General features: G+C 40.2%; 1 protein-coding gene and 1 long non-coding RNA gene across 2 annotated transcripts in view; one reads left to right on the forward strand and one right to left on the reverse strand.

Annotated features, from left to right (window-relative positions):
- The window catches only part of BZW2 (basic leucine zipper and W2 domains 2), a 53475-nt gene that overhangs the window by 22244 nt on the left and 17874 nt on the right, over positions 1–13357 (reverse strand). Inside the window, exons 2-5 of the mRNA XM_064166986.1 lie at positions 13045–13109; positions 7973–8149; positions 7548–7651; positions 4635–4700 (exon numbers count right to left, since the gene is read on the reverse strand). Of these exons, the coding sequence (XP_064023056.1) occupies positions 4635–4700; positions 7548–7651; positions 7973–8149; positions 13045–13102 (405 nt within the window). The 5' untranslated portion in view covers positions 13103–13109. The remainder of the gene's footprint in view (positions 1–4634; positions 4701–7547; positions 7652–7972; positions 8150–13044; positions 13110–13357) is intronic.
- LOC135187920 (uncharacterized) lies at positions 8934–10843 on the forward strand. The gene is made up of 2 exons (XR_010307494.1): positions 8934–9241; positions 10118–10843. It is a non-coding gene; the product is annotated as an uncharacterized LOC135187920 (long non-coding RNA).

Below are 13357 nucleotides of genomic sequence, written 5' to 3' on the forward strand. Positions count from 1 at the left end.
ACTGTGCCTGTTGCCCCATGTCCTACTGCTGGGCACCACTTGAAAAAAGAATGTGGCCCCATTCTCTTGAGACCCACCCTTTAGATATTGATAAGCACTGGTAAGATCCTCACTCAATCTTCTCTTCTCCATGCTAAACAGACTCAAACCTCTCAGCCTTTCCTTGTAAGAAAAAAAAATAAAGGAGCTATAAAAATCTTGAGGTGTAATTTGATTTCAACAACCTGTGACTCACAACAAAAAATGTACACACATTTGAGCTGCAGAGGAATGGAATTATTATTTCTATAGATGTGGATGACAAGCAAGTGGTGTGCTGTGCTTCTAAATGCAGCAATTAACTGGCATATATATATATAACACTGCAGGTAAAGCAACTCCAGGCTCACATTTAATGGGAAGAATGAAAATATTTTTAGAGAACTTCAATATAAGCTTAGTGTAAAACAGAGGCCTGGGGATTTAAAGCTTTCTTTATAGAAGCTTTATCTACAATGCTGCACCAAAGTGGGATCTGCAGAAGAAAAATCTCTGCATTTGAGCTTCTGCTCTTTAAGCACTGAGACGGTTAACAAAGAGGGCAGCTCTAGATTTCTGTGTGGTCCACTTAACTTCTTCTGCCATATAAACAACAGATGAGGATTTTGATTACAGAACAACACAATTGTCAGGGTTGGAAGAGACCTCAATGATCATCTAGTTCCAGTCCTCCTGCCTCCTACTAGATCAGGTTGCTCAGAGCCACATGCAGCCTGGCTTTAGAAACATCCAGGGATGGGGCTTCCATCACCTCCCTGGGCAACCTGTTCCAGTGTCTCATCTCCCTCACGGTGAAGAACTTCTTCCTAACATCCAATCTGAATCTACCCACTTTCAGTTTTGCTCCACTCCCCCTAGTCCTATCACTACCTGACATCCTAAAAAGCCCCTCACCAGCTTTCCTGTAGGCCCCCTTCAGATACTGGAAGGCCACGATAAGGTTTAAGAGTAATAAGGTTAGAAAGTGGTCACACTGCCTACTCTAACATGAAAGACCAGTTCTGACACACTTCTGAGCTGTGACCTCCACTGAGTTCTCAGTAATGTGTAGATCATAGACAACTAGTTACACCCAGTCATGTCACATTTCAGTCATGAAAGCAACAACAGCAGGAGACGCTGCTGAAAAGAGTTAGGCAGTCCAAAGTAGAGAATGATCCTCAGAGAAGGAAATCCAAATATTTATCAACCCTAGCTTTGAGCAGTCTGTATTTCTTCACATGTTTTGGAAGGTCTGAAATCATCTCTCTATCAAATTCACAGCCTCATCTTCTTCCCAGTCTTTCAAAATATGATTCTTAGACAGCTCAGCACAAATCTGAACTAGGGTGCTCTTGAACTGCAGTATGTTTTGAGCAGGAACCTTGTCTTCTACTTGTGTCCCACTAGTTAGTGCCACTAGCATAATTTTTGCTTTACTAATACTTCTGAAAAGCAGCTGAAATAAACTTACCCTTGTACAGCAGAAAATGACATGTATATTATTCTACACTCCCAAGCAGTTGTGAAACAGTTTAACTTAAGAGGAGACTGGGTGAGAGAAGAATCCAAACCTTTAATAAACCCACTTAAAAGCCATCAAAAAGAACAAAACATTCAGTTCAAAGCTGTTGTTTCAGCTTTTTATTGCTGATTACCCTAAGAACTCTTCTTTTACCATCACTATTACAAACCTCATCAGGGAAGTCACAAAATGTCCAAGTCACTTCTGAAGAGTACTAAACCACCCACAGAAAGTTCTCCAAGCTGATGCTTCCCTGCTGTCAGCCAAGCATGGCATTATTGCTTTTGTTACAGATACAGGCTGATTTCAGGCATTAAATGCACAGCTCTGGCTCACAATTTTCTATTGCTATCATAGCTAAAAGAACTCCCACCTATTTAAGTAGGAGTTCAGAATGCCTAATAAGCAGACCTAATGTGCTGTTCCATGCTATTTTTGTCTTTAAAAAGTCCTTCAGGTACAAATTCTGGGCATAAAAGATATGTGCAAGTAAAGACAGGCATACAACATTAAAAAGCATACAACCAAAAAACAAGTGCTTCTGCTCTCCTCTTGCCATTTGGCAAACTTAATAGTGAACATTAAGGACTTCTGTCCACACAAGGAGAGTGGTGTCCTTTTGTATCTTGATTATCTAAGGTGGCTTTGGTACCTGACATTTTGTCACACTGATGGGCAGCACTGAACTGTCAGCATTGGAGAAGGCAGCTAATGGAATGGGTTGGGTTGGAAAGGACCAACCTGTTCAGGTCAACTCTCCTTCCACACCTTCCACTAAGCCCTTTCCAATCCGGTCTTGAACACTTGTAGGGAGGGGGCATTTACAGCCTCTCTCTAGTGTCTCACCACCTTCACAGTAAAATATTTCTTCCTAATAGCTAATCTAAATCTACCCTCTTTAAGTCTGCAATCATTACCCAATCACTACACTCCCTGATAAAGTGTCCCTCCTCATTTTTCCTGTAGGTCCCCTTTAAGTCCTGCAAGGGTTCTTGCCAGATTTATCAAGACCAAACACCCCTAAACTCTCTTAGCCTGTTCTTAGAGGGTACAAGGTGCTTTGCCCCCAGCCATCTTCGTGGCTCTCCTTCTCTGGACCTGCTCCAACAGGGCAAGGTCTGTCTTATGCTGAAAGCCTGAGTTGAATACAGTACTCCAGACAGGGTCTAACTACAGTGGAGTAGAGATGGAAAATCATTTCCCTCAACTAACTGCAGTAGTCTTTGAACTACTAAATCTTGCAGAAACAGCTTCTGAAATGCTAACATATCTATCTTCTTGACTCTTTATGAACAGCTACTTTCATACTTGATACCAAACACAGGGATTAAAGCAATAAATAGTTTAAAACCCAGTAGCCTCAGCCGTGAGAAGATAGTCACTTGGGTGGTTCACACAAGCAGGGGGAAAGAGAAGGTAGGTAAAAGGCATCTATGAATAGTCCTCAGGGGTCTGAAAGCAATGAAAGTGCAGGTGTGGTACAGAGGCCCCAAAACCTTTCCAACACTGTCCTAGTTTCTAATTCTCAAACTGCATTAACTGAGGAAGAGAGCATGCCCAGCACCCACATCAATAGGCCAGGTCTCCAAAAGCCACATCCAGATTCACACCAGTGGCAAGGGTGACTACACAAAGGCAAACAGCAAAAGTTCCCCTCAGCCTAGCACCACTATGCAAACCTAATCTCATGATTTGTCATTTAAAATGTAATCTGGTACTGGAAACTACACAAAAAGCACTGACATAAAAGTGGTGAATAAACCCACTCTGACCCCACGCTACCAAGCCTAGAACGCTTTCAATGACCTCAACAGCGTGATTCCTGCCACACTGTACCTGAAGCTACTGCTCTCTCTCAAGCTAGCATATGGGCAAACTTGCATTACAAGCACCTGTTCCCCAGCTGAAGAGTTAAATTATGTGTTAACCACAGTCTTATCTTGGCATTAAGTGTGCAAAGTGAGTTCCAAGAAACTTAGTGGATTCAAAGCCCAGCAAGTTTCAGAGAGAGGGAGGAGGTGGCTTGAATTGACATGGCATTTGCTTAATATGCTGAACACTCTCTGAAATTTCAATGCTATGAGTCAGCGCTTCTCATGTCAATGATTATAGTAATTAACAGCAAGAACATTGGATTTGTGTGGGAACAGAGGTAAATTTAGGTCTTTAGAATGATGTATTGAGCAATCAGCAGCAGTTAATAGGCATGCTGGCCACAAGCGCAAAAATAATTTCCTATATGAGCAAGGGCGAATAAATCAGAGCCAAATTTATTCAGCCACAAGAGATGGTAGCGAGGCATCATGCTCCAGACTTACCCTCACTTGATCTTTGCAGCAATCTTTTGAATGTTTAAATAATACAGAAATACACTTTTAACACATACACAGAGTATTTCAGTTAGAGGACAGGTTTTGCCATTATCAGCATGCCTGTCAACTTACAGCACAGCAGTGTTTATTATTCAGACCACTAGAAAAAGATATTTACATCTGTTGCTAGGAACACAAAACAGACAAAAGAAATGTGTATTTTGGTTTTGAAACAATTTCTACCCAGGTTTCTCCTGTCTCCTTAGAATTCAGCATCACGAAACAAAACAGTACCCACAAACATGCACTACAGTCTAAGAGGCAAATCCTGAGTGCTCTTAGCTGTAGCCTCAAATACAAAAATCTTGTGGTGAGGATTCGTTCCACAATGCAGGAGTGTTTTAATGCTCATACACCAAGTGACATTTTACACAGCAGATTCATGCTTTTTTAAATGGAAGAAACACAGGAACTGTTGTATTAGCAGGATAGCAATACTACTTCTCATCAAGAGCTGTATCTCAAAGCACACTGAAGTTCTGCACAAGAAAAGCTCAGGGTAAGAAGGTGAGCTTGGACGAAGCAATGGAAGGAAGCATTAACTCAGAATCACTCCACATCAACTGCTGCTAGCAGTATTCCCACAGAGCCAAACTTGCTGCCACCTGCAGATGCCACCCTCTTGTCCAGTAGAGCTGAATGAAATATGTAACAGGACCATATTTGACACCAGACAAAAGAATATGAATGCTTAAAAAGGAGACTGCCACCAACATTACCTTTTTGATTTCATCTTCAAATGCTTTCTCCAGATATTTGTATCTCCTGATAAGTTTATTGAAGACCTAAAGATAAACACAGATTAACTTTAAAAAAATGTAACAATTGCAATCATTCTTCTTCATAAAAAAGGCAAACTGGACTGGTACTACTGAATCCATGAAGAGTACTTTTAACTTAATCCATTAGACAATTTTTTGTTAGAAAGAAAATGTAGGAAGCACTGCTGACTTCTCACACTCTAATATTCCATTGCACAGTTTTCCCTTATCCATTGTTTCCAGGAAATAGGCAGCCAGCAGAATGCTATTTCTACAATTATTTGTTGCACTGTGTCATAATGGATCACAAAATGGCCTTTTCTGTGAGCTTGTTCACATGTGGAAAGCACAAGTTTTGCAATTCTTCCTTCCTAGAGCAATGCTTGAATCATAGATTCTATCACAGATTCTACTGCAGTCCAAGAGTCATCTTTAATGTGTTAATCACAATTTTATTCCTACTCTACTTTTCACCCTATCCACTAATCAAAAGCAGGAAAGAAGGAGGAGAAAGAAGAGGCTAACTCTGCACCTTCCCCTGGAAATGCAGCTCTCTGGGGTAAGTTGTCAGTGTATGCTGATGGAATGAGGCAGTCAGGTAGCACTGCTGGGCATCTTAAGTAGATGCAGGATCACTGTCAAATCCACTAACGTGAACACTTAGATCAAAACACACTACTGCCAAGGAAAGAGGAAGAACACTTGAGAAAGCTTTTAGCACAAGTATGTTCTTAGAGACACTTGTCTCCAGTTTTCACCATTTGTTTCCCATTATGCAACCACAGACTATGAAAGCAGAAGCAGCACAGGTACAGGGTGCACTCAGATGGATAAAGGCAGAGATAAGAAACTAAATAAATCACTGGTCTCACTACTGAGCAAAGGGCACAAAACATGACACACTCTCATAGGTAAAAAGGTTTATATGGGGAATAAATATCTTATTTTCAGGTTGGATGGTGGGGAAGGTAGAAATCTAGTTCAGAAAGTTTCAATTCACTTTCCATAGAACACAAAATACATCCAAACATCCTCAAATGGTAGCACTTTGGCTCAGAACAAGTGAAAATCAAGTTGTGCTCACGCTGAGAGGTGAAGAGACACAGAATTCTACCAAAATAAGGTGCAAGATGAAAATGTAAGATAGCATCATGTTCACACACCCCAACAACATTCTGCAAGGTTTTTTAAGTCCTTGTACATGACAGAAGTACACCTCACAAGCAAATAATCTGCACACACACACAAAAAATCAATACCAGCTTTAGTTTGGTTTTGCAAGGTTTTTTTGGGGAGGTTGTGGTTTTTGATTGGATTTTTGGGTTTGTTATTGTTTGAGGGGTTTTGGGGGCTTTTTGTTTGTTTGCCCTTTCCCCCCACCCTCCTCAGAGTGTTCACTTTTTGCATTGTTTCCATGATTCAGACAACAGAACCCAGCCACACTACTGTTTCATTTGGGAGTCACAGTAAGAAATTATCTCAAAGATAAGGAAGCTCTACAACACTATTTTAGCCTAACTCTACTTTTCCATAATACAGCAAGAGCTCTATTGCTCATTATGCATGAAAAAAAAGGCTACATCTTCAGGTATCAGCTACCAAATATTGACTTGGGTGGCATTTGGTTTAAAATTGAGAGAATGAGGTGCCCAGGAAGGTGGCTGAGTCACCAGCCTTGCATCCTGGTTTAGGGTGAACCTTACAGAGTAGAGTTGTCAGTTGGACTTGGTGACTCTGAGGGTCTTTTCCAACCTGTAATTGTGTGAAATTCTGAGCCCTTTCTTTCTACTTTCCAACGAGCAACCTTTTACTTTAAATTTCTCCTTGTAGGGCTGGTACTACCAATTGTTTGTTTTTTTAATCAGACCACAAAAACATTAAAACTCAAGAAGACAGAATCAATGTCTATCAATAACAAAGCAGAATACATTGGTTTTAAGAGACAGTAATGCTGATATATAAGATATATTAGCTCCCTTTCCAGAAATGTGGATATGTCACTTGATTAAAAACTGTGCTTTTCAAGGAGCTTTCTGCTATTTAGCAAACTTATTAGCACTGAAGACTCTGATCCCAGCACTTTTTAAATCAACCATGTACCTCACCCACAACACTTTGGCAGGCAGAGTGGTTTTTATGCTTTCACTTACAGTCTGCAACATCCCAATTTAAAAAGATGAATATGTCAATTAAGTAACAATGGACTTTTGACAAATGGGGCTCTCAGTAGTATTGCATTTTTATGCCACACTTGTATCCAGAACTGCATGGTGGCTTTGAACTTCAAACAAAATTCTTACTGTATTTCCTTATATAATTATTATCTCCCATTAAAAAGTTACACAACATTAGCTTCTCCTCAAATCGGTTTCAGGCTTCATTGCTTTTTCTGTCTTAATTTCCATTGGGTTATTTATGCAAGCATTACTTCTATAAAAATGAATTACTTATCACACATGCAGAAAAAAAGGAATGCTCTTGGAATATATGCCAAATTTCTTACAAGTTATACAACTAAAGGTTGGAGGTGTGAACTTCGTAATTTTTGTCATTCATATACTTCACCTGTTTCATGCAAGCATTTTCAGGCTGCATACAGAAAAGGTCAACAGAAATAATAGCATAGTGTCCAAAAATACACTGAACCACCAGCAGACTGAAACAGGCAAGACTGCTTTCTGTAAAAGAAAGCCGCGTCAGTTGACTACTGATTCTATTTTCCTACATAAAAATTACACCTCAAGGCAGATTACCTGTTAAATGGATTTTCAATTAGCCTATAACTAGCCTAGTGCCCGCCTAGACAGTCTGCAGAGTTCCACTGTTATCCCTCTTGATAAACAAATGAAAAGCAACCATGTCTTCACTGACCTGAGCATAGTTTCGGATGGCATCATGATCTTCATCTGCAAAAAATACACAGTGGCTGGTCATCTTGGTCTTGTCATTGTCATCTATGCGTGTGCCTCCAGGAGCTAAAAGAAAGAGAACACGAAAAACAGTATGAAAATTTCTCCCATTAGAGAGACAATCTAATAAGTCTCATGATCTTAACACTGAGGCAAAAGGAAGGGGTAAGAGCTGGCATTAATTTTTTGTGGTATTTGCATAATGTCTCACAGAATCCAGTCCTTAGGTACCGCTACAATACAAACAATCGACAATACAGATGCAGGAAGCATCTAGATTAAGTGAAACTGCAATGCAGTTTATAATCTCTACTTTATAAAGGAACACAGCATCTCAGAAGAAGCAAGGCTAATCATGAAAGTCTTGTTTCAGGGACACCAAGTTACCTAGCATGCTGCCAGCTACCAAAATATCAAAGAGTGTGTCAGCATAGCGGCGATAATCAAGACGCGAGCCTGTTGCATCCAGAAACTTGGCTATAGCCTCCAGGTCATTCCCAGCTTCATTGAGGCCTTGGACAATTGTATCCCTGAAAACTGTGGGTTCAAATTTCTCCTTTTCATCTGCAACAGAGAAAAAGAAGAGAGGGCCAGTTTTAAAACCACTTGTCAGCCAGCAATTGAAATGATCATGGCATCTAAACATCTTCTTCCCATTCTGGTCAACACATCAAAAGTCGATTTGGCTCTTCTGGCCTCTGGAGATTTTGCAGTGTTTACCCTTGCTGTCCTCTCCTCTTCATCACACCAACACCAAAACACACACAAATGTATGGGAACAAATAAATCAAGGGGAGGAAAAGCAACTGCTGAAACTGTTCTCAGATTTCATACTCTTATTTATCTTACTGGAGATACTATCAAATGTGCCTTATCATTATGGGTTGCTAAATCAGAGAGCAGAGCAACGGGAACGTCAGTTATGTGTACATAATCTTAGTGCAGGAGTACCACTTTTCTTTTCTTGCTTTTCTTTAAAGAACCATGGTCAAACATCTACAGTGTTTTCAGAAAGACAAACCTTCAGGAAAAGAGAAGATCAAGGTATTAACAAAAACAGGTTTTGTGCAAACATTTAGGACCTGCCAAGACAGCTTAACCAAGTCACAAATGTAAGCAATCTTAGGAACACAGAAATGCAGCACTCACGTCACATTCTCTACAGCTGTCCCTGTTTTAACTCGATTAAGGCAGTCTGGCCCCCAGACAACAAACCTTTGTCAAGACCATTAGCCACAACAGACATGACTGCAACCTCCACACAAAGCTAGGTAGATTTAGCCATACCTCCTGCCGCTGCTGCTTCTTGCAAGCTGTTAACAGCTTACCCACAGATACTTGAAGCTTCTTAACAAAACAAGTCCTGGCTTTATTTAAGGGTGTTTATATAAATGCTTGTTACTGTCAAAGTAACTGAACTTCAGAAACAAAACTGCAAGCTGTTCTGTGGCACTGGCAAAGCAAAGCTCGTTTGTTAAAAGAGGCTGACACAAATGTTGATAGAAGCTCCAAAAAACCCTGCACATGTTATATCCACAGGATAAATGCAGAAACCTACCTGGACGAATGAGGAATGGTAAATTCCTTGTTTAAACACATGCCAAAGCAGATTGAAAGGCACCAGCGGCGACTCCAGTGGCCTTTTTGGGAGCAGAGGTACTGGACTTTACAATGCAGCCTCTCACTGAAGGTTTCCTTTCCCTACAACTCACAGTGCAGTTTTTTGCCTCAGTCATTAACCAAAACTGCCTGGTTTCTGGTAGCCTTTCTTCTCCCAGTCTCTTTCCTCCTGACACAGTTATGGCAATCAAATATTCCACACACAATGAGCACTCCTATTGACTTCACTATTTCTAATATAGTTTAGTTTCTCTCTCTTGTTGTTCCCAGGATGTACTTGGGGTGCACCCGTGCTGCCATTTTCAGTGCATCACCCTGCAACATTCTCTCTCTCCCAAAACATTCCCTTCTCCTGTAGCGACTCTATCTGGAAGGCACAAAACGGTCCCTTCTACTCGGTGTACTAAGCCTCTGCAAAGCTCAGGGAAGTAATCAATTGATCCTTCAAACACATCAGGCAGCACACGGCCAACAGCAGCTCCAGGGCTGTCTGTCAAGCTCTCAGAAGCACTAGAAAAATGAAATATCCCTTTATTTTCCAGAAATCCCTTACTAATCCCATCTTTTAATGGCTTGTTGACTCTATTACTCATCCCCACATCTTGTTGCTTCACTCCCCCTATCTGACCTCCTCAGACCAAAGCTGAGGATTACTCAGTTCAATGGAAACCCATATATACGCTCACGAAAGCATCTGCTCCCAAACCTAGCTCATCCTGAAGTGATGCACACAGCCATAGTGCCAATCCAGCATCTCCCCTACTGTGCTCCTTTCATTTAATAAGCTACTTAATCTGCAAGCAACTTTTTCCCAGGGTTTTACTTCAACTCAGATCTTGGAGACAGTTAGGCTTTCATCTGTGGTGAGGGTGTGGAGCCTGCTATTTAAGTAATCACCTCTTGTATCTGCAGGGCATGCTTGTGGTGGACAAATCAAGAGAAAGCTGAGCAGAGACACTGAAGACTATGCCTTTGCTCTGTTGGAAATGCCTACAGAGAAGCATACTTCTGGAATCCCACCTGAGCTACCACATCAGTTAGCAAATACTCGCAGCTGTCTTCCAACCTGAAGTACTCAACTCAAAGCAAGCAAACTCAATGAAGTCACTAGCAAAAAAGACTTTTACTGCAATAAGTGTAAGGAACTTCTGTATGTGTACTTCAGGTGGTTTTATTTACATACAAGTAACCTTGCTCCACCCATGAACAAGTATCTGAGTAAAATGATTCTATTTTGGGTCACTGAGTGCGTATGTATTATTTGGAGGGTTAAAAAAATGAACATATGTATATAACAAAATAAAAAGCTTGATAACTCATTAACCAGTAAGAAGATAGAGTTCTGTCTTAAGAGAAGAATTTAAAAAATAATCCTTTTCCAAATGCATTTTGTCTAAAAACTGGAGATGTTCTTGTCTAAACTGAAAGGTGTTATATGCTTGGTGCCATGGGTACAGAGCGCTCGGTACAAACACAAAAGCTGTGATTAATATTTCTTAGCCGTTGTAAAGAGACTCATTTCCTGCCCCAGAAGTCCTCCTCTCATCTGGAGTGCCCTCTTATTTTCTTGTCTAGCACAATCTAAAAATTTACACAGGAAGAGGAGGTGAATTCATTGCATGAGAAAAGGATTTATAATTTTATTGAAACATTCTCCTACCAAGCTAATGCACTGAAGAGGAATATGCTGATGTAGTACAACAGGGCGAGTAAGAAGCCATCAGCAAGAAGTGGTGACAGCACGTTGAGCTGTCAAGTACACAATTACTAAACAAGCAGAGTTTCAATCATGGGCCAGCAGAGGCAGGTGTAGCTTGCAGATGTGCTGCATACAATATCAGATGCAGCAGTGCTATACACAGCTATTCAATTTCATCATGTTCCCAGATCTTTATTTCCCTTCCTTTGCTTCTAAAGAAATCACACAGTACATTTATACCCCTCTTCTTAATGCAAACTCCTCAGCAGAGGGCCCACAAATGTATTTCCATGGCAGCAAAATGAAATGGCCTGTTTGGGACCATGGTGGTAGAAGGTTAATCCCACTAATTACTGGAACATTATGGCATTTAATTATGATCAATATAGTGGGTTTTTTTTATAATTAGTTTTGGCTACAGACGTTGAATGTGCATCATACATTTCCCAAGAGACTGCACCAATCAAATGACCCGAGGAAGTGATGTGTGCAAGGGAGGAAAGCTGAGGGAACGCCGGCACTGCTTTTTAATATGACTGAAAACAAATGATTTTGCAATCCTCATCCAAACTTCATGATCTTAAGACACTCATGAAGTTCCTTCCAACTCATGACAGAATTTGCAATTCCCTAAGAAAGGTTACTAATTGTTTTTAGTGTTCTCATCCACACAGAGAAAAAGCTCCTATTTTTAACAAGAGCTAGTCTTTGATCAGAAAAAGGAAAGTCGAGATGGTGAAAGTCTGTTACATGAGAGACAGGAGTCCCAGCTGTGTGCTATAATAATCTGTTATTTTAACAACCAAAAAAAGAATAAGCACAGAAACCAGACTTTTTTTTTCCCCCTGGAAACAAATGTACAAATCATTATGTATTTTTGCTCTCTGCCTCAAAGTGTTCATCTTAAGACACCTAAACCACGATGAACTGCATATAAGGAGCGAGCATGTTAGGCTGACACTCGCTGAACAGACTACCTGGATGGTCAGGATAATGAGCACCTTTTAAAACTGATGCAACAGTGTACAGAAGGGAAAACGGTGTTGGTCATGTGATCCTGATTTTCTGTAAAGAGTGAGTAAAATGGGACATGAGCAATCATAACAGGTTTATTTTTAACAACAATAAAAACAAAGCTACACTCGCACAGCAGAAATAAACACTTCTGACCTCTGTTGTCAAAGAAAGCAGGGCCAAGGAGATGAACTGACCATCTTATGGAGAATTAAGGTGAGAGAATTCTTTTTTAGATGTGAAAGGTTCACTACTGATTTGAGCCAAAGAAATAAAAGCAAAAATCAAAATTGAAAAGGCCAGGTAATTTTCTGTGGCAGTTTGAGCTGATTTTCTAGCTCAGACATAGGGGAGAGGTGAACATTCCAGGGACAGGCCACATAAGGGCAACAAAGGATAAGTTAATTAATTTCATTGGAGCATCAAGAGCTTTATGGCTAGAAGCACAGCTTGTTCTTTCCCCCTTGCTGGCTTCTGCTGCTTGAGCTGTGCCTGCCTGCTATCTTCCCCTGCTGCTGCTTTTGCTGCTTCGTCGCCACTTGACCTCTTCCCCATCTTCCTTAAGGTTATTATACTTTTTTCCTCTAGTAGTTTATTTCTCTTTATACTGTTAAACTATAAGAAATACAATTTCATCTTTCCATGACTTCCCAAAAAAAAAAAATCCATGTTGTGGTGAGTTTATTCTACTGGGGCAGGGATCCACCCTAACCTGGGACATTTCCTTTATACAGCCTTTCACCAAAAGCTCACATTTTGCTTTCTTTGCTGAAAAGGACATTTTAAGAAACAGAAATAAACGTCTAATAAGTTTTCTTTCACATAAATAAATACACCATAAGCTCCCTTGGGATCTAATTTTTCAACTGAGGCTTATACAAGACTTACCAGCTAATAAATCCAAGTTTTACAGAAAGACCTAAGATTGATCACCAAAACAATAACATTTGTAGAGCTTAGTTAAAAATAACATCTGCACTCAGAATAGCTGAGGAGAAGGGGAGAAAAAAAAACTCAATCTTGAATTTTCAGTTATTCCACCAGCCCTGTTTCTAGTCACAGGATCACAGGATTCTGTCATTTCAACAAAGAGGAAAATGAAGTTAAAAAAGGTAACATAACCTACCCCTCTTCCTAGTTTTGAACCGCTGGCCTGTTAGTACCGGCTTCTGATTCTTATTCATAAAATTTCTGGAGGAACAAAACAAAAGAAAGAGGAAAAAAATATTTTTAATATGGCATTTACAGACAACAGGTTAAGCTAAATGCAAAATAAGCATTAAGTGTCATAAAATCCCAACATGGGAAACAGAAAGAGTTCTTGATGTATATTCAAAGAGTGATTCATGCCATCTTAAAGACCAAGAGCGCTACAATCCTCAAATAGCTTGAGTGAGACATGTTTCTCTCAAAACCTCTGGGAAAAGCCCTGAAGGTTC

This window comes from Pogoniulus pusillus, chromosome 28 (genome assembly GCF_015220805.1).
Source record: "Pogoniulus pusillus isolate bPogPus1 chromosome 28, bPogPus1.pri, whole genome shotgun sequence".
NCBI classification, from domain to species: Eukaryota; Metazoa; Chordata; class Aves; order Piciformes; family Lybiidae; genus Pogoniulus; species Pogoniulus pusillus.